The following is a 27,512-nucleotide window of genomic DNA, read 5'->3' as shown; positions in this document are numbered from 1 at the left end:
TTAATGAGCTTTAGAAAAGTGGTGGAATGAGGTTATATGGCTTTGGCAGAAATGTTATAAGGAACTAGGTACAGATAGATTGTTAATGTAATAAAGGGAAAAAACAAGGTTAGAATATGTTAAGATTAATTACAGGAGAGAAAACAGAGGAAGATGGAAAGGAATTGCTGAAACAGTTAATTGAAGTGGAATACAAAAAGGGAGGCGTGAGGAAGTCAATGAAACAAGTGAATGAAAGTTAAGATTGAAAATATTGGAAGTGTTTTTAATTGTTTTTGTTTTGTTTTGTTAATTCAATGTTCCATGTACTGTTTTTGTTTTTGTATTTTATTATATTGTCATGTTTAATTCTTTTTTTTCCTTTTTCTAATTTCTAAACTCTTAATAAATATTATTTTTTAAAAAATACAATACCATCTTATTTATTTTATAGTACAGTACATTGATTATTGCTTTCGTTTTATGGATCAATGGTCTCGTTAGATAGTAAAATTCATGTCAAATTGCTGTTTTAGGGGTAGTTTTTAAAAGTCTGCAAAGGATTAATCCATTTTGCATTACTTTCTATGGGAAAGCACACCCTGGTTTTGGAACGCTTTGGTTTTGGAACGGACTTCCGGAACGGATTAAGTTTGAGAACCAAGGGGACTTCCGGAGGCGGCGCGAACGGTAATGGCTGCCCTCTTCTAACCGGGAGAGGGAAGCTCCGCTGAAACGGGTCGTCCGCTATGGCGAAGCGGAGACCCACATCGGAAAACCGCAGGCGGTTGAAGCCTGCGGTCTTGGGACCCGGCGGGCGCCAGGAGCAGCCCCCAAAACGTTGAAGGAACCCCGTAAGGGGCTCCGGATCGCGGAGGGGGTAGCGGCGCTGAGGGTCGTTCCACAATCAACGGAGCGAAGCCACGTAGCTGTTGCCGGTGAGCGCTGACCTTTCTTCCTGAAATCTTTGTTTCGGAAAGCAACAACCCGTGAGTAACAACAGACTTTTTACAATTTGGGACTTTAAAAAGCTGAATTTGGCTGAAAGCGGAGTGACGAAAAACAGGAAGTCCGTCTTCTGCTCTCATTGAATATCAAAGCAAAGAGCTGGAGGAGTGGAGGTAAAGAGAGATCTTTCAACCTAACTGATCTGAGCACCCACTGAACTTTATCTTAAGTGGAATAAGGACTCTAAGTGCTGGACTTTATGCTTTTTAGCTGCATGGACCTTTCTTCTATTGGAGCTACATTTTAAGCAAAAAACCCAGGTGCTGGAGCTGCCTGAGTAACTGGCTGTCAGTTTGCAGTTTGCAGACTTGGATACTTTGAATCTGAACTTTGAAACAATCTGAGAGAGTCTGAACTTGTTACTTTGAAGCATTTGGATTACCAGTATGCACTATCTGAAACACTGTTGTTGCTAAATACTAAATTCTAACTCTGCTGGAATTTTTTTATTGAAGGTTCCTGGACTTTGAAATTTGACTCTATTAATTTTATTGGAATTGATCTCTTCCCTAGAAACATTTTAAAACTCCCCCTAGAGGATTTGGGACTTACAGCAGTGACTTTTATTTCACTTTCCCTTTCCCGGCGCTTTGTCTGACTGTTACCATCTGGGCTGTCTCTTTCTCATGGGAACAACTCAGCTTGACCTTGGCTTTTAGATAACTTTGGAATGAGTGGCGCAAGAAGGAGAGGAAGAGCTAGACAAACAACTTTGACAACTCTAACCGCAGCCTCACAGTCACGTAGATCATCTGTGCCTACATTGCCTTCTGAGGAGGAAGCTGCTTCTCTGCCACGGGCAGAAGAGGGAGAAACTGAGGAATTACAATTGGAAGATATGGCCTCAGGGGCAAATACCTCTATTTTAGATAAAATCTTTGAAAAATTGGAATCTTTGGACAAGAGGGTGGAATCTTTGGACAAGAAGGCTGATGAGCAAACATATAAAATCGACCAAAACACAGAATGTCTAAATAGACTAACTGGACAAGTAGCACAGAACACAAAAGCAATTGGAGAATTGAAGGAGGCTGCAGGAGAAAATCGGAAATTGGCTGAGGATACCAGCCAAAAACTTGAAAATCTAGAACAAGAGGTAAGACCACTCTGCAAACAAGTAGGTGAACACCAGACCTATCTTTCTATGATAGAATTGCGGAACAGGGAGACCAACTTAAGGATAAGGGCGATACCAGAAGTGGAAGAAGGCAACTTAGCTGAGTTCTTGACTAAAGAATTTTCCAAATTTTGGAGCTTAGAGGAAAAGGACTTTAAAATTGTATCAGCCTTCAGGCTTGGAAGACTTATAAAGAAAGAGAAGCCCAGAGACTGTTTGATAATACTGAGGTCAAAGGAGGAAAGGGACAAGATTCTGGGCCTACACTACGGAAAGTCACTGGACATCTCGGACAAGCGAATTGAGATTTACAAGGACATTCCTAAACAACTGTTGGATCTTAGATCTAACTATTTGGAGCTGACAAGATTGTTAAGGAACAACTCAATCATCTTTAGGTGGGAATTCCCCCAAGGATTATCTTTTACCTTTAGAGGGAAGAAGATCAAAATCAGAACATTGGAAGACAGAGATAAATTTCTGAATGCATACGGAGAGGACCTTCACAAAGGAATTGATTTACCTCCAGGGCCTGAAACACCAGAGGTACCTGCACCCTTGGATCCTGAAGATTCAGTGAATAAGGTACCACCCCTTGAAAAATAACCAGATTTATTCAGGATGTCTCTGCAACTTTTGAGTTGGAACATTAATGGTTGTAATATCCCGGAAAAAAGGAGGAAAATTTTTCATATATTAAAAAAAGAACAATTGGACATTATTTGCTTACAAGAAACACATGTGACTAGGCTCCATAGAAAGGTGCTAATAAATAAAAGACTCAGTCAAGAATTTATATCTTCAGACAGAGTAAAGAAGCGAGGGGTGGTGATATATGCAAAAGAGAGCCTGTCACCTAAGTTTCTATTCAAAGATGAATATGGAAGAATCCTAGCAATTGAGATACAACATCAAGGAGAAAAGATTTTAATATTAGGAATCTATGCACCAAACGACGGGAAATCGGAATTTTACAAGAAGTTGCATGAGACTATGCTGGACTATCTGGACTACAACAATATCATTATGATGGGAGATATGAATGGGGTCGTATCGACTAACATGGATAAGTCACAAAACCAAAATGTTACAAAAGATGGCAGACTACCAAAGACTTTTTTTGAAATGACAGACAATATGGACTGGATTGACATTTGGAGAACCAAGAACCCCCTGGGAAGAGAGGGAACATTCTTCTCTGAAGCCCAGCTGACTTGGACAAGAATCGACCAAATATGGATAACTAGAGGTCTGGCACCCAAGGTTAGAAAAGTGGAAATCTGCCCAAAGACCTGCTCCGACCATAATGCATTGAAGATGGACATGACACTACTGCCAACCGGTTCCTTTAGATGGAAGATGAATGACAACTTGCTTAGAGATCAGGAGATTATTAAGAAGGCCCAAAAAGCTTTGAAGGATTACTTTGAGATAAATATGAATACTACAGTGGAAAAAAGAACTATCTGGGACGCAAGCAAAGCTGTGATGAGGGGGTTCTTGATACAACAGAACGCTGTAAAGAAAAGGACACAAAATGGAAGGAAAGACAAGATCCTGCAGAAAATCAAAGAACTGGAGAAGAAATTAAGATTGAACCCGAAGTCACAGCCGATTCTGAGAGAAATTAAACTTCACCAAGCACAATATTCTAAACTGATAAACCAGGAGATAGAGTGGAAGATCAAACTAATGAAACAAAAAACTTTTGAATCGGCAAATAAATGCGGGAAACTGCTAGCTTGGCAGTTGAAGAAGAGACAAAAATTAAACACAGTCACAAATCTAGAAATTGAAGGAAGAAACATTCAGAACCCCGTGGAGATTAGAAAGTGCTTCCAGAGATATTTCACAAAATTATATACTCAAGGGTCGCAAGATGAGGCTGAGATTAAACAATTTTTGGAAAGAAATGGACTAACAAAGTTGTCACAAAAAAACAGAACAATCCTGAACACCAAAATAACACGACAAGAGATTGAACAAGCCATTCAGAACATGCAATTGGGCAAATCTCCAGGGCCAGACGGCTTGACCTCCAAGTATTATAAGACATTAAAAGACTACTTGATTCAACCAATGATGGAGGTCTGCAACGAAATTATGGAGGGGAAGAGGGCGCTGGAATCGTGGAAGGAAGCTTTTATCACATTGATACCAAAGCTGGAAACTGAAAAGACACAACTCAAGAACTACCGTCCCATTTCCCTTTTAAATGTGGATTACAAAATATTTGCAGATGTCTTGGCAAGCAGATTTAAAAGAGTTTTAAACGAGGTAATCCATAAAGACCAAGCAGGCTTTCTCCCAGGTAGACATATGTTTGCTAATACAAGGAACATTATTGACATTTTGGAACTTTTGCAAACAGATATAAACACAAAAGCAGTGCTAATTTTTATAGACGCGGAGAAGGCCTTTGATAATATTTCTTGGAAATTTATGAAGGGAAATTTAAAAGAAATGGGAGTGGGACGGGGGTTTGAGAATGGGATTGACGCAATATACTCAGAACAAAAGGCCAAATTGATAGTTAACAATGTGGTTACTGAAGAGTTCAAAATTGAAAAAGGGACACGACAAGGCTGCCCGATTTCCCCTCTGTTATTTATTTCGGTTCTGGAGGTGCTCTTGAACATGATCAGAGGGGACCGGTTGGTGGAAGGGATTCAGGTCGGAGCGAAACAATACAAACTTAAAGCTTTTGCAGATGACCTAGTTTTGACCCTGCAGGAGCCAGAATCTAGTACGAAAAGAGTATTACAATTGATTCAGGACTTTGGTCGGGTGGCGGGATTTAAATTAAATAAACAGAAAACTAAGGTGTTGGGAAAAAATTTGACAGATACAGAGTCAGAACGGTTTCAGAGAGAAACAGAACTAACTGTAGTTAAAAAAGTAAAGTACCTAGGGGTAAATATAACAGCAAAAAATCTGAGTCTATTTAAGGATAACTATGAAAAATGTTGGTCTGAAATTAAGAGAGACTTGGACAGTTGGACAAAATTGAAGCTTTCTTTGTTAGGCCGAATTGCTGCTATTAAGATGAATGTATTGCCAAAAATGTTGTTTTTGTTTCAAACATTACAAATTGTGGACAAGACGGAGTGCTTCCGGAAGTGGCAGAAAGATATTTCTAAATTTGTCTGGCAGGGCAAAAAGCCCAGAATTAAGTTTAAGATACTAACTGATGCGAAAGAAAGAGGGGGCTTTGCCCTGCCAGACTTAAAGTTGTACTATGAAGCCGCAGCTTTCTGCTGGCTAAAAGACTGGCTACTTCTCGAAGACACTGACGTACTGGATTTGGAAGGTTTTAACAATGCTTTTGGTTGGCATGCATACTTATGGTACGACAAGGTTAAGATCAATAAGGCCTTTAAGAACCATATTGTCAGGAAAGCAGTGTTTAACGTCTGGATAAAATACAAAGACTTACTGGAAAACAAGACTCCGAGGTGGCTTTCGCCTCTGGAAGCTAAGGCCCGAAAAAGACCCAATATGGAGGCCAAATGGCCAAAATATTGGGAGATATTAGAAAAAGATGGAGACAATTGGAAATTGCAGAGTTTGGAGAAAATGAAGGATAAAGTGCGAGACTGGTTACATTACGCTCAGATTAAAGAAGTTTTCAAAAATGATAAAAAGTTAGGGTTCCAGGTGGAGAAATCGAAGTTAGAAACAGAATTGTTAGAACCAAAGACTAAGGTACTATCTAGAATGTATAACTTGCTGTTAAAATGGAATACACAAGACGAAATGGTTAAATCGGCTATGATAAAGTGGGCACAGGACATTGGGCATAACATTATGTTTGAGGACTGGGAAAGGTTGTGGACCACTGGGCTGAACTTCACCGCATGTAATGCTCTGAAGGAAAATGTAATGAAAATGATATATAGATGGTACATGACCCCAGTTAAACTTGCCAAAATATACCATTCGTCTGATAATAAATGCTGGAAATGTAATGAAAATGAAGGAACATTCTTTCACCTCTGGTGGACATGCCCTAAGGTGAAGGCCTTCTGGGAAATGATATATAATGAACTGAAAAAGGTATTTAAATATACCTTCACTAAGAAACCAGAGGCCTTCCTTCTGGGTATTGTCGGCCAGAAGGTGCTAAAGAAGGATCGAACATTTTTTATGTATGCAACAACGGCAGCAAGGATACTCATCGCAAAAAAATGGAAAACTCAAGATCTACCCACACTGGAAGAGTGGCAGATGCAGCTGATGGACTATATGCAACTGGCCGAGATGACTGGCAGAATCCGTGATCTGGGAGAAGAGAAGATGGAGGAAGACTGGAAGAAATTCAAGATGTATCTACAAAAACATTGTAATCTGGCTGAATGTTAAGAAGGATGCTAGATTATAAAAAAAATTGGCCACCACTAAATTAGACTTGAATTTGATGATAAGTGAGATTAAAGAAAACATAATTTTTTTTGGAGAATTGCTATTTGGAGAATTATATTTAAATGAGTGGATATAAGATCGTAAACAAGTTGATAATTTGCTTGGAAAAACCTTTTAATGATGTAAATGGGAGCGGGAGACGTGAGGGAGTCCAAAGAAATGATGAAACTATGTTGTGTTAGAAGTAAGATTGTTTATTATTTGTGCATTTGTACTCAAAAATCTTAATAAATATTTATAAAAAAAAAAAAATAAGTTTGAGAACCAAGGTACTACTGTAAAAGTAACCTGTTAACGGGCTATTCCTGTCCTACTCTGAAAGTCTTCTTGCTCATGCCGCTTCCAGACGACCCTGTTTCTTGTACCTACGGGACCGCCTCTCCTGGTATGCCCCACAGAGAAACCTACGGTCTGCAAATACTAACATCCTCAAGGTCCCAGGCCTCAGAGAGGTTAGGCTGGCCTCAACTAGAGCCAGAGCCTTCTCGGCTGCGGCTCCAATCTGGTGGAACGCTCTGTCACAAGAGACTAGGGCCCTGCGGGACCTGACATCCTTCCGCAGGGCCTGCAAGACAGAGTTGTTCCACCAGGCCTTTGGTCAGGGTGCAGCCTGACTCCCTCCTCTGGCAACCTGCATAGAATCTTGCTTAATTAGTTGCCATTAATTTGATTTTAATTGATTTTTATAATGAAATATTTTTAGAATGTGTGAATATCTGATTGTTTGATTGTTGATTGTTGTTAGCTGCCCTGAGCCCGGCTTCGGCTGGGGAGGGCGGGATATAAATAAATTTTTTTATTACTATTATTATTGTGTTTTTTTTGCAGGTAGTGGTTAGTTAGATGATATTGCATCAAAGGAGTATTATCTCACACTTTCCAGTGGATTTTCCTGTTGCTTTCCTTATCCCCCAAAAGTCCTAAATTTCCCAGGTGGTGTGTGATTTAATCCCACTCAAAAAAGCAGCAACACCCTTACAATTGCAGGATCGACCTAATGCGTGTTTACCTATGACTCTCACTATGTTCCTTCGAGCTTGCTCACTAGTATATACGCTTTAGGATTGCAGCCTCAGTGGAAAAACGCCAACAACTAAGCTTTGATTCATTGCCTTCTGTTTTACAGAGAACGTAGCAGCACGACTGTGGTTGCGTTTGCGTATTCATGACAGCCAAATCAATATATCAATATTTCAGACGCAACAGGGGCAGGGGAGCAGCGGGGGGAAGAGACCATGAAACTGCTCAGAAATCACACATGAATCATGCCTACTTTTGCTCCCTCTTCTTGGCCTTTAAGAGCCAAGAGGGAGAGGGATCTATTACGGCTTCATTATCTTCTGCAGGATTCCTAAATAAGTCATGTACTATAAACGAGGGGAGCAGAGGCGTGAGCTAACCCAACACAGACAGACACCCTGACGAGCTACTGAAACGGCACAAACAGAGGTGGGTAGTGAGCTAACCATAAACGTATCATTGTTGTTTAGTCGTGTCCGACTCTTTGTGACCCCCTGGACCAGAGCACGCCAGGCACTCCTGTCTTCCACTGCCTCCTGCAGTTAGGTCCAACTCATGCTGGTAGCTTGGAGAACACTGTCCATCTCGTTCTCTGTCGTCCCCTTCTCCTTGTGCCCTCCATCTTTCCCAACACCAGGGTCTTTTCCAGGGAGTCTTCTCTTCTCATGAGGTGGCCAAAGTCTTGGAGCCTCAGCTTCAGGATCTGTCCTTCCAGTGAGCACTCAGGGCTGATTTCCTTCAGAATGGATGCATTTGATCTTCTTGCAGTCCATGGGACTCTCCAGAGTCTCCTCCAGCACCATAATTCAAAAGCATCAATTCTTCAGCGATCAGCCTTCTTTATGGTCCAGCTCTCACTTCCATACATCACTACTGGGAAAATCATGGCTTTAACTATACGGACCTTTCTTGGCAAAGACCTATCATACTCCTCAATATTATTTACTAGCAGCCTTGCGCCCGGCACTCCTCAGGAATTCTGAGAAACCAAACTATTAGTGCAGTTTTGAAACCAGTGGTTCTAATCAAAGTAGTTTTGAAAGGTTCGGTCCGCCATCTTGATTCAAAATGGCACCCAACTGTATCAAAACAGACAAAAGCTTGATCGTGCAAAAGTAGGTTACGGTATCTTAAGAGGTTGTTGATATTTCTTCTGGCAATTTTAATCTCAGATGACACAACCTTGATGGCAGAAAGTGAGGAGGAATGAAAGAACCTTTTAACGAGGGTGAAAGAGGAGAGCGCAATATATGGTCTGAAGCTCAACACCAAAAAAACTAAGATCATGGCCACTGGGCCCATCACCTCCTGGCAAATTGAAGGGGAAGAAATGGAGGCAGTGAGAGATTTTACTTTCTTGGGCTCCATGATCACTGCAGATGGTGACAGCAGCCACGAAATTAAAAGATGCCTACTTCTTGGGAGAAAAGTGATGAGAAACCTAGACAGCATCTTAAAAAGCAGAGACATCACCTTGCCAACAAAGGTCCATATAGTTAAAGCTATGGTTTTCCCAGTAGTGATGTATGGAAGTGAGAGCTGGACTATAAAGAAGGCTGATCGCCAAAGAATTGATGCTTTTGAATTCTGGTGCTGGAGGAGACTCTTGAGAGTCCCATGGACTGCAAGAAGATCCAACCTCTCCATTCTGAAGGAAATCAGCCCTGAGTGCTCACTGGAAGGACAGATCCTGAAGCTGAGGCTCCAAGACTTTGGCCACCTCATGAGAAGAGAAGACTCCCTGGAAAAGACCCCGATGTTGGGAAAGATGGAGGGCACAAGGAGAAGGGGACGGCAGAGGACGAGATGGTGGGACAGTGTTCTCAAAGCTACCAGCATGAGTTTGACCAAACTGCGGGAGGCAGTGGAAGACAGGAGTGCCTGGCGTGCTCTGGTCCAGGGGGTCACGAAGAGGCGGACATGACTAAACAACAACAACATCTTAAGAGGTGTCTGAATGCATAGTAAACAGGCAAGCTGAAAGGTTTACAAAATATATAATGGGATGGGATGCTTAATAAGACTTCTTAGAAAGACTTGCATTGCAATAATGTCTCCAATATTCATTTTTCGTTTTCTCCTTCTTCCTTTACTCATGAGAACCATTCTCCCTTCTAGTCCTTGTTTACAGACACTGTTCTGTAGAGCATCCTTTGCTAGCCTGGTGCCCTCCACAACCTTTGGACTACGAGTCCCATCATGTGGCCTGAGGCTGCTGGGAGTCCCAAACTGGCAGACTCCCAAATTGGCAAAGCCCACAGCATCAGACCTCTTCCTCTTTCCTTCCTTGCCCAACCCCTCAGTTCTCAACTCTTCATTTTCTACTTCACTTCTGGCCCATCTCTCCGTATGTCCCCTTCTTCCCTGAGGAATTAGAACATACTGTGACATCATAGCAGCTTAGCCAATTGCAACGCAGGTGGGTGGGGAGGAAGCAAAAATGTTTCAAGGCAGCTCATGCAGGAAATCATTGTCACACAGAGCAGAGAGGAGACATAAGTAGGAGCAAAAAACAAGAAGATTGAGAACCTTCATTACTAACACACTTAATTGACGTTAACAGCCGAAACCTCAACAGTTTTGAGGGATAAGCTGAGTCAACTCACCCTTTCCAGGGACTTGAGAAGATTCTGCCTCTCTTTTAGCTTTTGGATGCTGATCACAATTTTGTGCCTTGCACCTTTGGTAACGTTCTAAAAAGAACAATGTAGATCTCTGTGTTAGTATATGCGCACACATGTGGGCCACCAACTGCAAAGCAGACATGGGACTACAAGATATAATTCAGGGTGGTGCTCAGCAACAAGTAGAAGACCCCAAGAGAACTTGAAACCTTCAGTCCATTTATCAGACCAGTGGTTCCCCAAGTTTTTGGGGATACCGTCCCCTCGATTCCACAAAACTCACCCCCAGCAGCCTCCTACCCTATAAAAAAGCATTATTCAAAATATCAGTTTGCACAACCCAGTAAGGAAGATATAAAAACTCAATAAAATCTGAAACAGTAACTATTGATTGTCTTCATAATACAATTGAAACTATTTAATTTTAATTGTACGTTTCCGAACACAATTCAAAGTGTTGGTGCTAACCTTTAAGGCCCTAAACGGCCTCGGCCCAGTATACCTGAAGGAGCGTCTCCACCCCCATCGTTCAGCCCGGACGCTGAGGTCCAGCTCCAAGGGCCTTCTGGTGGTTCCCTAACTGCGGGAAGTGAGGTTACAGGGAACCAGGCAGAGGGTCTTCTCGGTAGTAGTGCCTGCCCTGTGGAACGCCCTCCCATCAGATGTCAAGGGAATAAACAACTATTTGATTTTAGAAGACATCTGAAGGCGGTCCTGTTTTCAATGTTAGATGTTTTAGCTCATCATCATCATTATTATTAATAATAATATTCTGTTGGGAGCAGCCCAGAGTGGCTGGGGAAACCCAGCCAGATGGGTGGGTTATGTGTGTACAGTCATACATTGGGTTGAAGACGCTTCAGGTTGCGTTTTTTGGGTTACGGACCGCCGAAACCCGGAAGCACTGGAATGGGTTACTTCCAGGTTTCGGCGGTCGCACATACGCAGAAGCGCTAAATTGCGCTTTGCACATGTGCAGAAGCGCCGAATCGCAACCAGCACGTGCATGCAGCCTGCATGGATCACGTTCGCAACCACTGTATGTATGTATGTATGTATGTATGTAATTTCATACATACAGTGGTACCTTGGTTGAAGAACAGCTTCGTTTATGAACAACTTGGATTAAGGATGCTGTAGGTGTTTTAGTTTGTGAACTTTGCCTTGGAATAAGAACATGTTCCGCTTCCTGTTGAGTGTGTTCCATTTGTAAATTGAGTCCCCCGCTGCTATGGGAAAGCACGCCTTGTTTTAAGATCGCTTTGGTTTAAGAACGGACTTCCTGAACGGATTAAGTTCGTAAACCATGGTACCACTGTAAAACAGTTTTCATGAATTTGCTGGGTGACATACTTGTGCCTCAAGCTGACACTCGGTCAGTGACATCATGTCGTCATACGTCATCTGGGAGAAAAGGGCAGCGTACTTGTGGAGGCGGAGACTCTTCAGCCAGGCAGGAACATCTGCAAGTTGGAGACGGAGAGGAATGCACAAGTTAGATCTTATGGGGTTGAACAACAGAGCACGGAAAGCTACGGTACAGAGGACTACATGTTTGAGACATTACTTTTACTATACAGTGGTGCCCCGCAAGACGAATGCCTCGCAAGACAAAAAACCCGCTAGACGAAAGGGTTTTCCGTTTTTCGAGGCGCTTCGCAAGACGAATTTCCCTATGGGCTTGCTTTGCAAGACGAAAACGTCTTACGAGTCTTGCGAGTCCCCCCCCCCTTTTTCTAAGCCGCTAAGCCGCTAATAGCGCTAATCCGCTAATAGGGTTGCTTCGCAAGACGAAAAAAACGCAAGACAAAGAGACTCGCGGAACAGATTATTTTCGTCTTGCGAGGCACCACTGTATAAAGCCCTTAACAACTTTAATCTGGGGAAACCCAGCCAGTTGGGTGGGGCGGGGTATAAATAAATTATTATTATTCTGTGGGACTAGTTGCCTTGTAAGATTGTATGCCCTTCTCTACCACATTGATCTGTGGAACTAGCACTGCTACAAGTGCCAAATCATAATACACATTCTGCGGTTGTACAAAACCGGTCTTTTTAGTAATCTTTGGAACTCCCTGCCTATGGACGGCACTTCACTGCACGCTTTTCGGTGTCTGATAAAAGCATTTTTGGTGTTGTTGTTCAGACAAAATTCAGACATGTAGAATGTTGATGTGCTTTTTGTTTTCAATTTATCGCTGATTTTAAACTTTTGACTGTTTCAGATAGTTGCTTTCAATGATAATTTCGTTGTTTTATTTTTTTGAGGGTGTTTTTTTCAAAAAAAATCAAGCAGTGTATTCTGTAAGCACTCGATTACTTCGTGTGGTGGTAACACTTTGGAACTCCCTGCTTCTTGATACCAGACAGGCGCTTTCACTGCAACTCTTTTCGGTGTCTGCTGAAGACATTCTTATTTAGACAAGTCTACCCAGATGTTTAGAAGTTTGTATGAGTTTTAATTAGCTTTGGTCTATTCTGTTGCGGTTTTAACTTTCTGCACGTTTTAAGTTAGGGTTGCGAATTTTTCAGTGGTAATTTCCCCCCCCCTGTAAACAGCTCGGAGGGTTTTCTTTTCTACAATTCAGTGGTGCTCAAAGTTTATAAAATAAAGAAAGAAATACAAATATTATGGAAATGAATAAATATGACTGTGAGGAAATAAATGAATAAATAGAAGGTTTTAGATTATTTAAGTTCTGGATTTTGGATTGTTGCAACCCATCCTGGGATCAGCTGGTGGAGGGTGGGTGGATAATAAATTTAATACTGTTCCTATTCCTGCTACTTAGCATTGCTTGTTGAACACCCAGTGTGTAGGTAGAGGCTTTCTGTCCTCATCCAATCAGAACCCAAAAACAGTTTTTCCTTGGAAGTGAAACGGAATCCATTTTGGAAGTCCGTTCGACTTCCAAAACATTCAGAAACCAAAGCGCAGCTTCTGATTGGCTGCAGGAAGCTCCTGTAGCCAATCGGAAGCTGTGGAAGCCCCGTCGGATGTTCGGCTTCCAAAGAACATTCGTTAACCGGAACACTCACTTCCAGGTTTGCGGCATTCAGGAGCCAAAATGTCCAAGTACAAAGGCGTTTGGGATAGCCACTTCCGCCCTTCAGAGGAGGTGGGGTTGTGGGCTTCACGGCCCCACCACGCGTGCGGGGGCTGGAGCCCAGGCCCCGCACGATTGGGGGGATTCCCAGCTTCCGGGTCATGTGGCCAGCATGACTAAGCGGCTTCTGGAGAACCAGAGCAGCGCACGGAAACACCGTTTACCTTCCCGCCGGAGTGGTACCTATTTATCTACTTGCACTTTGATGTGCTTTCGAACTGCTAGGTTGGCAGGAGCAGGGACAGAGCAACGGGAGCTCACCCCGTCACGGGGATTCGAACCGCCGACCTTCTGATCGGCAAGTCCTAGGCTCTGTGGTTTAACCCACAGCGCCACCCACGTCCCGGTTTTCGCCTACCTCATAGCAAATCGTCACAACTTTCTGGGTGTTGGCGGTTAGGCATTGGTATATTTCTGTAGTTGGAAGAGGGGAGATAACGCCAGCACCTGCCCCACATTTTGAAGGGTAGTCTGATAAAGGATTCTGGGGGGCATGGCCCTGTCCAAAGCCTTGGGAGGTGAGGGCCTAAGGCACACCCACAATCGGTGACCCCAGGGGAGTTCCTAGTTGATGTGCAGGATTCCCCCTACTGGTGGTTAACCCTTCCCGGATTTCAAGCAGATGGGCTGAAGTCGGATATACAGTGGTACCTCGCAAGACGAATGCCTCGTAAGACGAAAAACTCGCAAGACGAAAGAGTTTTTCATTTTTTGAGTTGCTTCGCAAGATGAATTTCCCTATGGGCTTGCTTCGCAAGATGAAAACATCTTGCAAGTTTGTTTCCTTTGTCTTGCAAGTTTGTTTCCTTTTTCTTAAAATCGTGCATTCAGGGGGTGCAGTTGCGACTTGACTTCGAGGAGCAACTCATAGCACGCGGTGTGGTAGCCTTTTTTGAGGTTTTTGAAGACTTTTGAAGCTTTTCCAAAATCCGTGCTTCGCAAGACAAAAAAACTCGCAGAACGAATTAATTTCGTCTTGCGAGGTACCACTGTAGTGGGTTAGGACCAATGCCTAAGCCAATACCACTCATCACCTGTAACCAATAAAGTTGTGGCCTTATTTAGCCCATTAACCTTAATAATTGTGTCATGTGTCATTGTTTCCACTTGGGAGGGAGTGGGAACTCGCCATGCAACCAAGGTACGACTGTATAGGGCAGAGGTCAGCCACCAGGGGACAGCAAGGAAGAAGAGTCCAGGGGGGAAAGAATAATAGATCTGTAGAGTTGGAAGGGAACCCAGGGGTCATCTAGTCTGACCCCCTGCAATGCAGGAACCTCAACTAAAGCATCCGTATCAGATGGGCATCCAACCACTGCTTAAAAACCTCCAGGCTGCAACCTCCTGAGAGAGACCGTTCCACTGTTGAACAGCTCTTGCTGTCAGAAAGTTCTTCCTGGTGTTTAGTCAGAATCTCCTTGAAGTCATGGGTTCGAGTCCTACCCGCCCAGAGCAGGAGAAAACAAGCTTGTTCCTTCTTCCATGTGACAGCACTTGAGATATCTGAAGATGGCTCTCATTCTCAGTCTCAGTCTCCTCTTTTCCAGGCTAAACATTGCCAGCTCCCTCAACTGTTCCTCACAAGGCTTGGTTTCTAGACCCTTCATCATCCTGGTCACCCTCCACTGCCCACCTTCCAGCTTGTCAACATCCTTCTTAATTGTGGTGCCCAGATCTGGACGCAGAACTCCATGTGGGGTTCTCACACCAAAGCAGAATAGAATGGAACTTTTACATGTTCCATCTGGACACTATACTTCTCTTGATGCAGCCTAGAATTGCATTTGATTTTCTTGCTGCTGTGTCACACTGTGGCCTCATGTCCAGATTGCATTCCCCCAAGACCCCTAGATCCTTTCCCCATACAAGCCAGGTGTCTCCCATCTTATATGGGTGCAGCTGGTTCTTCCTGCCTAAGTGCAGAACCCTACATTTGTCCCTATTGAAATTCATTTTGTTAGTCCTGATTCTGCGGTGTTAGCTCCCCCTCCCAGTTTGGTGTCGTCTGCAAATCTGATGAGCATCCCCTCAATTCCTCCATCCAAGTCGTTTATAAAGATGCTGAACAACCATGGGCCCAGAACCAGTGGGGCACCCCATTTGTCACTTTTTTCCAAGATGCTGTAAAGGTAAAGGGACCCATGACCATTAGGTCTAGTCGGGACCAACTCTGGGGTTGCGGCACTCATCTCGCTTTATTGGCCAAGGGAGCAGATGTACAGCTTCCGGGTCATGTGGCCAGCAGGACTAAGCCGCTTCTAGCAAACCAGAGCAGCACACGGAAATGCCGTTTCCCTTCCCGCCGGAGTGGTACCTATTTATCTACTTGCACTTTGACGTGCTTTTGAACTGCTAGGTTGGCAGGAGCTGGGACCGAGCAACGGGAGCTCACCCCGTGGTGGGGATTCGAAACGCCAACCTTCTGATCGGCAAGTCCTAGGCTCTGTGGTTTAACCCACAACCATTAATTAGTCTTTGTGTTCAGTCAGTCAACCAGCTGCACATCCAACTAACGGTTACCTTGTCCAACCCAGATCTTACCAGCTTCTTCGCAAGAATATCATGGGGGACTTTGTCAAAAGACTTATTGAAATCAAGATACACTGTGTCCACTGCATTCCCCGATCCACCAAGAGGGCTTCATTGCACCTGGTGAGATCCAGGAACTGCCGGACCTGGGACAGCTCCCAGAAACAACAGGAGATGCTATGGAGCAGCCTTTCTCAACCTGTGGGTCCCCAGATGTTGTTGAACTACAACTCCCATCACCCCTAGCTATCAAGGCCAGAGCTCAGGGATGATGGGAGTTGTAGTCCAACAACATCTGGGGACCCACAGGTTGAGAACCGCTGTACCAAAGGGCTCCAGAAGAGCATTTGTACTGTGCTGACCTTCCTGCTGCCTCCGGTGTCTCCTTGCTGGTAAACAACAGCGACCCAGATGTTGGGAGGGCAGCTGAGCATTGCCATCACCACCATTGGCAACTAGACTTTTTGAGCTACTCTCAAAACATGGATACCGTATTTTTCGCTGTATAAGGCGCACCAGACCACAAGACGCACCTAGTTTTTGGAGGAGGAAAACAAGAAAACAAATATTCTGAATCTCAGAAGCCAGAACAGCAAGAGGGATCGCTGCGCAGTGAAAGCAGCAATCCCTCTTGCTGTTCCGGCTTCTGGAATAGCTGCGCAGCCTGCATTCGCTCCATAAGACGCACACACATTTCCCCTTACTTTTTAGGAGGGGAAAAGTGAGTCTCATAGAGCAAAAAATATGGTAATTACAATGTAAAGGTAGCAGTGTGACTGACTGACAGACAGGAAGGAAGAAGGCAGAGAGGTTCGAGAGAAGCTAAAGATATCTGCTTTGTGCTGTAAGAACCACTGCTTGAATTTGTGAGAATTTGAGGACACAGTGTGGGTGAGATGAATTCCAGTTCAGCCACAATGCTAACTACATGCCCCAGTGCCAGTCACTCTCGCAGCAGCCTAACTCCCCCATATGGTTCCCAGGAAGATTAAAGGGTGGGGTAAATAAAACAGAGAAAACGAATGAATAAATAAAACAATTTAACTAGTTAATAACAGTTGGCTCTGCTCCGTCTTAGTCGCTGTTGGGACCATCATGGGCACAAGGCATCTTGGGATACAGTCCACAAACACTTACTCGGTGGCATCAACTTTGCTAATTATAACATGCAAATGAGCAGCTGTCCACTGATTGATTTATGAGGCCTGCTGTGTCGTCCTCGGTACTGAACATCCCCTTTCGGGTGCCTTTCTCGAAAAGAATCTCTGGTCCACGCTGGCATTGCTTAGTCGAAATTAAAAAGAGAACAGCCACACGCAGCTAGCTTCCTAGGGGAATTAATTTAATCCACTTTTAAACGGCGCCACGAGGGAAAAAAGCGCAAGTCCAAAAAAGGCCGCTTCTCTCGTGAAAACACAAAACAACAGACTAGAAGGGAGAGTGTCCGTTTCAAGCTAGGCTGGTGACAAAAGGAGGCAGATGGGAATGGTTAAAACCTCCATGGAGCGTGCCATTGAGGCAGCACAGATTGATGAACACATGGAACGCCATTAAGAAAGCCTGTAAGTATTTCTAACAGAGGGAGGCCTATTCATATGCATATGCCAAGGGGGGGGGGGGAAATCTGCACCCTTGCAAGTTATGCAGACAAATCACATGAGGGAGGCTTGCTGGACCAGACCAAAGGTCCAGATGTTCATCATACTGTCGTGGCCAATCAGATGCCTTCATGAAACCTAGAAGCAGGAGAAGGAGGCAACACCGGTCCTGAAAGACCTACATTGGCACCCGGTACGTTTCCAAGCACAATTCAAGGTGTTGGTGCTGATCTTCAAAGGCCTAAACGGCCTCGGCCCAGTATACCTGAAGGAGTGTCTCCACCCTCATCGTTCAGCCCGGACACTGGCGGTTCCCTCCCTGCGAGAAGTGAGGTTACAGGGAACCAGACAGAGGGCCTTCTCGGTGGTGGCACCCTCCCATCAGATGTCAAGGAAATAAACAACTATCTGACGATTAGATAGATGGGCAGGGTATGTATGTATGTATAAATAAATTATTATTATTGCAGTGGTACCTCAGTTTACATACGCTTCAGGTTACATACGCTTCAGGTTACAGACTCCGCTAACCCAGAAATAGTGCTTCAGGTTAAGAACTTTGCTTCAGGATAAGAACAGAAATTGTGCTCCGGCGGCGCAGCAGCAGCAGCAGGCCCCATTAGCTAAAGTGGTGCTTCAGGTTAAGAACAGTTTCAGGTTAAGTACAGACCTCTGGAACGAATTAAGTACTTAACCTGAGGTACCACTGTATTATTATTAACATTCTCCATACTGGGATTTCTCAGACTGGGCTCTCCAGCTGTTTTTGGACTACAATACCCATCATCTGGCTGTTAGGCAACTCTAACATAAAGAAAGATTAACTTGCCAACCACCTCGTCTACAGGAAAGCAGCATACAAATTAAAAGCGAAACGAAGTGAAACTGGAGTGGTAAAACTCTCAGCTCTCCTGCTGACTTTCTTTTTTGGTGATTACACTTTAACGAAGTTTTGTCTTCGAAGGCTATGTATGGCCACAAGCCTTGATGGCCGTGCCCTGCCTCCACTGTTGGTGGAAGCAAATGATTGTCATAATTTTTATTACTTATACCCCGCCCACCTGGCTGAGTTCTGAACACCAGTTTCTGGAAACCGCTGGAGGGGAGAGTGAGAGAGCGCTGGGGTCCTGCTTGCGGGCGCCGCGCTCCACGGGCCTGATCCGGGACGTTCTGCTTTATGTTGTTATACGATATACGATATACAATATCTTTATTGTCACTGTCCCATGCAGAATAATGAAATTGAAAAACTACATAAAACATTCAAAAACCCCTAAAAACTCCGAAACCCCATTTTAAAATACACTATACAATAGAGAGCCCTTATGCTGCGTTTAGAACCCGAATTGCATTTGCTTAGAAACTGTTTCTCAGGCGGCTAGTCCTGGCCTTTACAACCCTACACCTTCTTCCAGAAGGCAGAAGCTGAAAGAGATCATTTCCGGGGTGCGCACTATCCTGCACTATCTCTGCCACTTTCTTATGGCACCTGGCAGCATAGATTTGATCTAAGGTGGGAAGAGTGCACCCAATTATTCTCTCCACAGTCTTTACAACCCTGGATAGCATTGTTTTTTCCCTGGCCGTGCAGCTCCCAAACCACACACACAGGCCATAAGTTAACACACTCTCCACAGTGCAACGGTAAAATGCCATCAACAGGTCCTTTGAGAGATTGTTTTTCTGGAGGATTCTCAGAAAATATAACCTCTGCTGTGCTCTCTTCATCAGGTCTCTGCTGTTTTCTCCCCAGGTTAGGTCGTCTCTCAACTCCATTCCCAGAAATTGAAACACCGAGACCTGTTCCACGCACTTCCCTTCAATAATAAGTGGCTGAATACAGTGGTGCCCCGCAAGACGAACGCCTCGCAAGACGGAAAACCCGCTAGACGAAAGGGTTTTCCGTTTTGGAGGCGCTTCGCAAAACGAATTTCCCTATGGGCTTCCTTCGCAAGACGAAAGCCCATAGGGAAATCTCCGGGACAGCGGGGAAGCGCAGCGCGTCTTCCCCACTGTCCTCGGACCTCCTCCAAAGGCTGGTGGTGGGGCGGAGAGACTTCCTCCCGCCGCCAGCCTTCGGAAGGCTCCTCCGAAGGCTGGCGGTGGGGCGGAGAGACCTCCTCCCGCCGCCAGCCTTTGGAAGGCTGCTCCGAAGGCTGGCAGCAGGAGGAGGTCTCTCCGCCCCACCGGCAGCCTTCGGAAGGCTGCTCCGAAGGCTGGCGGCAGGAGGAGGTCTCTCTGCCCCACCGGCAGCCTTCGGAAGGCTCCTCCGAAGGCTGGTGGTGGGGCGGAGAGACCTCCTCCCCACCGGCAGCCTTCGGAAGGCTGCTCCGAAGGCTGGCAGTGGGGCGGAGAGACCTCCTCCCGCCGCCAGCCTTGGGATGGCTGCTCCGAAGGCTGGCGGTGGGGCGGAGAGACCTTCTCCCCGCGCCAGCCTTGGGATGGCTGTCCTGAAGACTTGCGGTGGGAGGAGGGTTTTCCTTCCCACCGCCAACTTTCAGAATGCTGTTCTGAATGTTGGCGTGGGGAGGAAAAACCCTCCTCCCACTGCAAGCCCCGGGAACAGAGGAAAAGCGCTGCGCGCCTTCCCCTCTGTTCCCGTACCTGTCCTGAAGGCTTGCGGTGGGGAGAAAAGCCCTTCTCCGCACCGCCAGCCTGGCAAGCGGTCTCCATAGGAACGCATTAATTGATTTTCAATGCATTCCTATGGGAAACCGTGCTTCGCAAGACGAAAAACTCGCAAGAAGAAAAAACTTGCGGAACAAATTAATTTCGTCTTGCGAGGCACCACTGTATTACGCAAACAGGAGGACGGGGGAACCTGGTTTTCTCGCCACTCACCTTTCATACCACTCCCTTCTTCCTGGAATGTGTTACGCGCAGAATTCTGATCTTCTAAGTGTTCGCTCCCACCACTTCCCGAAGAGGCTACACTGCTTTGAGGAGACAGGGGGGCGTGATCAGAAGGGATGCCTTGCGGTCCTCTAGCTCGCAAGTCCTCATGTGACAGCCACCCGTGTCCTAGGGGCTGGTTGGGGACGGTCATGGGCGGGGTAAGGGACACAGACCGTTTCAAAGGGCTGTGGTGGGTCTGGCTCGAGAGAACTGAAACAAACAAAAAGCAGGGAACAGAAAATTAAAACAAGGTATTTGCTCACCACCGCCACCCCCTCCGACCCAAATGCTTCGGTCGCTCTGCCAGACCCAGAGGCACAAGATGGAGCAACTGGTGGACTGCCGCGGCTTTGCCCAATGAATTCTGGGAAGTGTAGTTTGAGATGTTAGGAGACGCCCGCTGGAGCTACAATTCCCAGAGAATAAGGGCCACTAACTGATGGCTGATTCAGGACTTTAAACTGTGCTCTAATCTCAAATTTCCTTTTCTGCGTATAGTGGTACCTCGGGTTAAGTACTTAATTCGTTCCGGAGGTCTGTACTTAACCTGAAACTATGCTTAACCTGAAGACCACTTTAGCTAATGGGGCCTCCTGCTGCTGCTGCTGGAGCGCAATTTCTGTTCTCATCCTGAAGCAAAGTTTTTAACCTGAGGTACTATTTCTGGGTTAGCAGAGTCTGTAACCTGAAGCGTATGTAACCTGAAGCGTATGTGACCCGAGGTACCACTGTATACTGTAATTTTTTACTATTGCTGTGGCCATTTGCTAATGCGAATAAAGTTTTATCTTATCCCAGAGCGCTTTAACAACCAGCGCCTCTTCCGAGCGAACTGCAGCTCTCTGAGGGGAACAGAGGTCTCCTAGCAACTCTCTGCAACCTTAAGGGACTCCTATTCCTTTGCCCTAGCAGACGTACGATTCCCAAAGTGGTCTAACAAGCAACCCCTCTTCCCAGGGAACTCTGGGAATTGTAGCTTTCACCTAATGAGTCTCGGTACCTTCAGCAAACCACAGTTCCCAGGATTCTTGCGCGGGTTGGGGAAGAGCCATTGCTGTTGAAAACCAAATTAATAGGGCTTTCGGTGTCTGGTGTGGAATTTGTCTCTGGACGGAAAGGAAAAACGGGCCCTAGAATTGGCTTACTCAATTCCTCTTGGTGCTCCAAATACTCATTTTGTCTGAGGAGGAGTTCTGTTAAACTCAAAAGCTTGCTGCACTTTGAAGAGGAGATGGAAATATAACATGTAGACGAGCCGGTGACTGAGTGGGCCCGCTCCGCTTCCCTTGCCCTTGTCCCTGGTTTCCTCCACCACCTGCTTTCTTGGGGTCTACGCCTCAGCCCCCGACCCCATCTTGCCTTGGCCCATCCCTGTCTGTAAGATCCTCGCCCAATCCTTATGAGGAACGGTTGAAGGAGACGACGAAAGAGAAGACTGAGAGGCGACATGAGAGTCATCTTCAAGTATCTAAAACAGATACCCCCAAACTCAGCCCTCCAGATGTTTTGAGACTACAATTCCCATCATCCTTGACCACTGCTCCTGTTAGCTAGGGATCATGGGAGTTGTAGTCCCAAAACATCTGGAGGACCGAGTTTGCCTATGCCTGATCTAAAGGGCTGGAAGATGGAGCAAACTGCTCCGGAGGCCAGGACCTGAAACGATGGATTCAAATTACAAAGAAGGAGATTCCGACTCAACATCAGGAAGAACTTTCTGGCGGTAAGAGCTGTTCCAGCAATGCAACTCTTTCCACGGAAGACGTAAAGCTCCCAGAGTACAGACAGATGGCCGGTGCCACAGTAGTTGCTAAAATAAAATGACGGGGAATAACAGAAAAGAGCGATCATGCGGGTGCAAAAATCTGCCCCTTGCTAAGTTTCCCCTGCAACTGAAATCAACAAGGCCTAGAAGTACGATTCTTGCGTACTGAGCATAGGGACAGGGACCCTCTGGCTCAGGGACCCAATGTGGCCCTCAAAGCCTCTCTCTATGGCCCTGGGGTTTCTGCCCACGCCATGCCTCTGTCCTGGCCACCCAACTCTGCCTGGCCCCGATCCACATCTTCCTCAAGTGCTTTTCCCTCCCCGGAACGTGTCTTTGGGTTGCGAGAATGCCTCTCGCGTATGGCTGGAACACCGCCTACAGTGCAAAAGTCAGGATTATCTTTGGGGAAGCATGGAAGCCCCTCTCGGGCTATTTAAGGGAATGTTATAGTATGGTGAAGTCGCAAGCAGGATTTGAAATATGAGCAACAGAAGGAATGAGAGAATACAGTCTTGATGTGATGGCATAAGAGGGCTGAAATATACTCGGAGTTGAGAGTGGATTTCATGCTCTTTATTCAGCTCATAGTGGTGAGGAGGAATGGAAGTTCCCCCAGAATGTCTGCTTTATATACATTCTTTTTTACACAATGGGCTGCACATGATTGGCTAATTCCGGGATTCTCCTGTAGGCCAATCAGGTTGCGGATTCCCTTCCACCTGGAGCTGGATTGGGTGGCTCCTGTGGACCAATCATACTGCTGCATTGTTCTAGGACCAATCAGACTGCTGCATTTTGGATCCTATTCAACTCAGTACATAACAAGGGTGAAGGCGTAAGACCCACAAAGGGGAGGAGGGAAATCCAGGAGATTCTTTGGAAACTTATTTTTATGATGTATGTTGGATATGTGATTGTAAAACCTTAATTTGAAAAACCAAATAAATAAATTTATATAAAAAAAGAGAAGGCATTGTTCATCGGGGGGGGGGGGAGATTAAAATGCCACGGGAAATGCGGTGGGAAGTTGGGAAAGGACAAAGTTATTATGTACTGAAGGTCTATTTTTTTAATAAATCATTTTAAAAAACAAAACAAAACATAAAAGGATTACACCCACATTTGCCTGTGGCTTTTGCATGACTTGCATGTGCCCCCCCCCAAAAAGAGAATGCAGTGCTTGGTCTACTGACTTTGGAGTAAGCCCCATTAAGTGGCGCAAATATAAATTTTATGAAATAAAATAAATGGGATAAATAAATGAAAAGGCTGCTGAAACCAGAAGTGAGGTACACGCCCAATCTAGTGCATACTGCAGGCACTGCTGTAAGGAATGAAACTTAATAAAGAAACCCACCAGCCGTTTACTCCAGTGAAGTAGCTTTAAGGTAAGTGGTTTGACTTATTTCTCAGGGCTGCTGATAGGATTTCCCGGGTCTGATCATTTATCATTATTTTATTTTTAGGAAAAATAGGTTCAACGTTCTTGCGGAGATGCCAGCAATGCCATTCCCAAAGAGAGAAACTATTAATCCAGCAGTTCTCAACTTGTGGGTCCCCAGATGTTGCTGGACTACCACTCCCATCATCCCTGAGCTCTGGCCTTGCTAGCTAGGGGTGATGGGAGTTGTAGTCCAAAAACAGCTGGAGAACTAAGGTTGGGAAACGCTGTGTTAGACTACATCTTCCATCACTCCCTGACCTTTGAACACCTGGGGACCCACAGGTTGAGAACCGCTGTATCAATCCTGTTTTGGAAGTCACATGAAGACATCAGTCTGTGCTTTAATTGTAGACCATGGGTAGGCTGGATCTGGCGCAACTGCCTTCTCAATCTGGCCCTCGGATGGTCTGGGAATCAGCGTGTTTTTACATGAGTAGAATTATTATTATTATTATTATTATTATTATTATTATTATTATTATTAATCATGAAGCTGAGGCTCCAATACTTTGGCCACCTCAAGGGGACGACAGAGAATGAGATGGTTGGACAGTGTTCTCGAAGCTACCAGCATGAGTCTGACCAAACTGCGGGAGGCAGTGGAAGACAAGAGTGCCTGGCGTGCTGTGGTCCAGGGGGTCACCAAGAGTCGGACACGACTAAACGACTAAACAACAACAACAACATTATTATTAATTATTTATACCCTGCCCATCTGGCTGGGTTTCCCCAGCCACTCTGGGCGGTTTCCAACAAAACACTAAAATACAATAACCTATTAAACATTAAAAGCTTCCCAGAGCCAGTGTGGTGTAGTGGTTAAGAGTGGTAGTCTCGTAATCTGGTGAACCGGGTTTGCGTCTCCGCTCCTCCACATGCTGGGAGGAGTGACCTTGGGCCAGTCACACTTCCTTGAAGTCTCTCAGCCCCACTCAGCTCACAGAGTGTTTGTTGTGGGGGAGGAAGGGAAAGGAGAATGCTAGCCGCTTTGAGACTCCTTAAAGGGAGTGAAAGGTGGGATATCAAATCCAAACTACTATTCTTCTTCTTCTTCTTCTTCTTCTTCTTCTTCTTCTTCTTCTTCTTCTTCTTCTTCTAACAGGGCTGCCTTCAGATGTCTTCTAAAAGTTTGGTAGTTATTTTTCTCTTTGACATCTGGTGGGAGGGTGTTCCACAGGGAAGGCACCACCACCGAGAAGGCCCTCTGCCTGGTTCCCTGTAACTTGGCTTCTCGCAGCGAGGGAACCGCCAGAAGGCCCTTGGAGCTGGACCTCAGTGGCGGGGCAGAACGATGGGGGTGGATACGCTCCTTCAGGTATACTGGACCAAGGCCGTTAGGGCTTTAATGGTCAGCACCAACACTTTGAATTGTGCTCGGAAACGTACTGGGAGCCAGTGTAGGTCTTTCAAGACCGGTGTTATATGCTCTTGGCAGCCACTCCCAGTCACCAGTCTAGCTGCCGCATTCTGGATTAGTTGTAGTTTCCGGGTCACCTTCAAAGGTAGCCCCACGTAGAGCGCATTGCAGTAGTCCAAGTGAGAGATAACTAGAGCAGTGTTTCCCAACCTTGTGCCTCCAGCTGTTTTTGGACTACAATTCCCATCATCCCTTGCCACTGGTCTTGCTAGTCAGGGATGATGGGAATTGTAGTTCAAAAACAGCTGGAGGCACAAGGTTGGGAAACACTGAACTAGAGCATGCACCTCTCTGGCGAGACAGTCTGTGGGCAGGTAGGGTCTCAGCCTGCGTACCAGATGGAGCTGATAAACAGCTGCCCTGGGACAGAATTGACCTGTGCCTCCATGGACAGCTGTGAGTGCAAAATGACTCCCAGGCTGCGCACCTGGTCCTTCAGGGGCACAGTTACCCCATTCAGGACCAGGGAGTCCTCCACACCCACCAGCCTCCAATCCCCCAGAAACAGTACTTCTGTCTTGCCAGGATTCAACCTCAATCTGTTAGCCGCCATTCACCCTCCAACCACCTCCAGACACTCACATAGGACCTTCACCGCCTTCACTGGTTCTGTGTAACAGTGCCCTAATCTCCCAGCCCCTCTAGATGGTCCAGAAGGATGTTATGGTTGATGGTATCAAAGGCCGCTGAGAGATCCAGCAGAACTAGGAAACAGCTCTCATCTTTGCCCCTAGCCCACCAGAGATCATCAACCAGTGCGATGATGGAAGGGATCCAAATGGTCCGCTTCTTCCAGGCATGCCTGGAGTTGTTCAGCAACCACTCGCTCAATCACCTTGCCCAAGAATGGAAGTTTTGAGACTGGGCGATAGTTGGCCATATTGGCAGCATCTAAAGATGTTTTTTTAAGAAGCAGTTTGATAACCGCCTCTTTCAGCAGGTCTGGGAAGGCTCCCTCACAGAGAGAAGCATTCACCACCCCGCGAAACTGGGAAACTGGGGTGTGTCAGTGTGCACAACACTTCCTGGCTCTGTGGCAGCCCCTCTGAACAAGCCCCCCGCCACACGCAATGTGGGGCTCGCCTGTCCCTCCCTGCTGGCAACCTTGAAACGACCAGGCTGACAAACCCCAGCCCACCTCTTGTCTCTTCCCGGCCTGCTCTTTAAACCCCTGTTTTGGCTGATACATTATTCCAGCAGAATCAAATATGCAAATTCCAACCTCTCCAAAATATACATGCCAACAGTAGGAAATGTATGAATGTGTGTGTATCTGGGGGGGGGGGGGAGCGGTTCCTCAGTTAAAATTATCATTCTGCAGCTGTGTACTCTAAAAAGGAAAAACAAATAAAACCAAAAGGACAATATTGCTTTTGAACTGAGTAATTGGGGAGGAAACTCCGGTTGCCAAGAAAACACAGCAGGCAATTTTAGAAACCGACGTTTTAATACGCAATGGGTTTCATGCATGGATTTGCTGTGATGCCGCCAGTTACAGTGGAGGTACAGCAGTGGTTTCACAAAACACAGGTTGTCCCACAAACTGTGACTTGTGTTTTCCAGCTGCTCCTGCCTTTGTAGCCTGGCGAGCATCTGGGTTGGGGTGGCCAAACAAACCATAGTTTTAAGGAAGGCAGCTAGGTTCCCACAGAACGCCAAGCCATAGTTGAAACTGTGATAGGAATTTTATGGTCTTAGATATATGGTAGATATATGGTAATGTTCGTAAGTGTACCAACCAAGCACGTACATAGATCAGCTTCGGGGGGAAGCCCTGACTGTCAAAATGATGCGATAGTGCTTTAAACGCGCGGTGCGAATGTGGCCTTAGTTTCATCACCAAACCTCTCGGTGGCACAAAACAAGAGAATGACGTTTCCGCAAAACGCTCTCCAACTGCTGGCTAGCCGTTGTGTTTGCTTGCGAATGAGCGACTGAAGCATCTGACAGAACTAGGCAAAGGAAAAACAACAGCAGCCCCCTAACCCACCCCAAATGCTCCCTTCACTGCGATCGTAACGGCATCGCCGCTGCCAATTTCTGAATGCTCAGTTACTGCTCCATATGCGTACCCAACAGCTCTCTCTCTCTCTCCTTTGGACGCGATTTGAGAACAGCAGCTTACAGCATGTGAGGAAAAAGGCTGCTTTCATGGCAATCTGCTTATCGCACTCCACAGGAGATAAATGGATATCAGAATCGGGTTGGCAAGGAGGCTTCCTGTGGGACTGGTAAAATCTTAAATGGAAAGGGCAAAATGCTAGGAAACCCAAGAAATTCCTTTTGAAAGCCAGGTGGGCTGGAGGTTGGCAGGAGGGAGCCGAATCTTCAGCTAGGGTAGGAAACAGCAAGCTGATGAGTCTCGTTTTAATTACTGTGATTGCTTTGTCAATGCAATTATTATGTACACAGCTCCGAGAGCTCGTTGATTAAGTGGTTCACAAATGGTTCTAAATTGACAATTTCCAAGGCTGCTCTTCTGCCATTCTTAAAATTATAATGCTGCTCTTATGCCATTCTTTACTTGTTCTATTTTCCAAGTGCTACATTATACAGCGTCTCAGGGACTGTCTCTCCCCATATG

The 27,512-nt window shown here is 45.7% G+C and overlaps 1 protein-coding gene across 2 annotated transcripts in view; it reads right to left on the bottom strand.

The window, feature by feature from the left end:
* The window catches only part of SAMD4A (sterile alpha motif domain containing 4A), a 162,946-nt gene that overhangs the window by 45,108 nt on the left and 90,326 nt on the right, over positions 1–27,512 (bottom strand). The window contains exons 4-6 of one of the 2 annotated variants that reach the window (XM_081861034.1): positions 20,246–20,509; positions 11,524–11,633; positions 10,153–10,239 (exon numbers count right to left, since the gene is read on the bottom strand). In XM_081861034.1, the coding sequence (XP_081717160.1) occupies positions 10,153–10,239; positions 11,524–11,633; positions 20,246–20,509 (461 nt within the window). The remainder of the gene's footprint in view (positions 1–10,152; positions 10,240–11,523; positions 11,634–20,245; positions 20,510–27,512) is intronic. The other variant, XM_081861035.1, reaches the window with a different exon arrangement.

Source organism: Podarcis erhardii, assembly GCF_964252035.2.
Source record: "Podarcis erhardii genome assembly, chromosome: 1".
NCBI lineage: Eukaryota > Metazoa > Chordata > Lepidosauria > Squamata > Lacertidae > Podarcis > Podarcis erhardii.
This window is presented reverse-complemented; position numbering and strand designations above follow the sequence as displayed.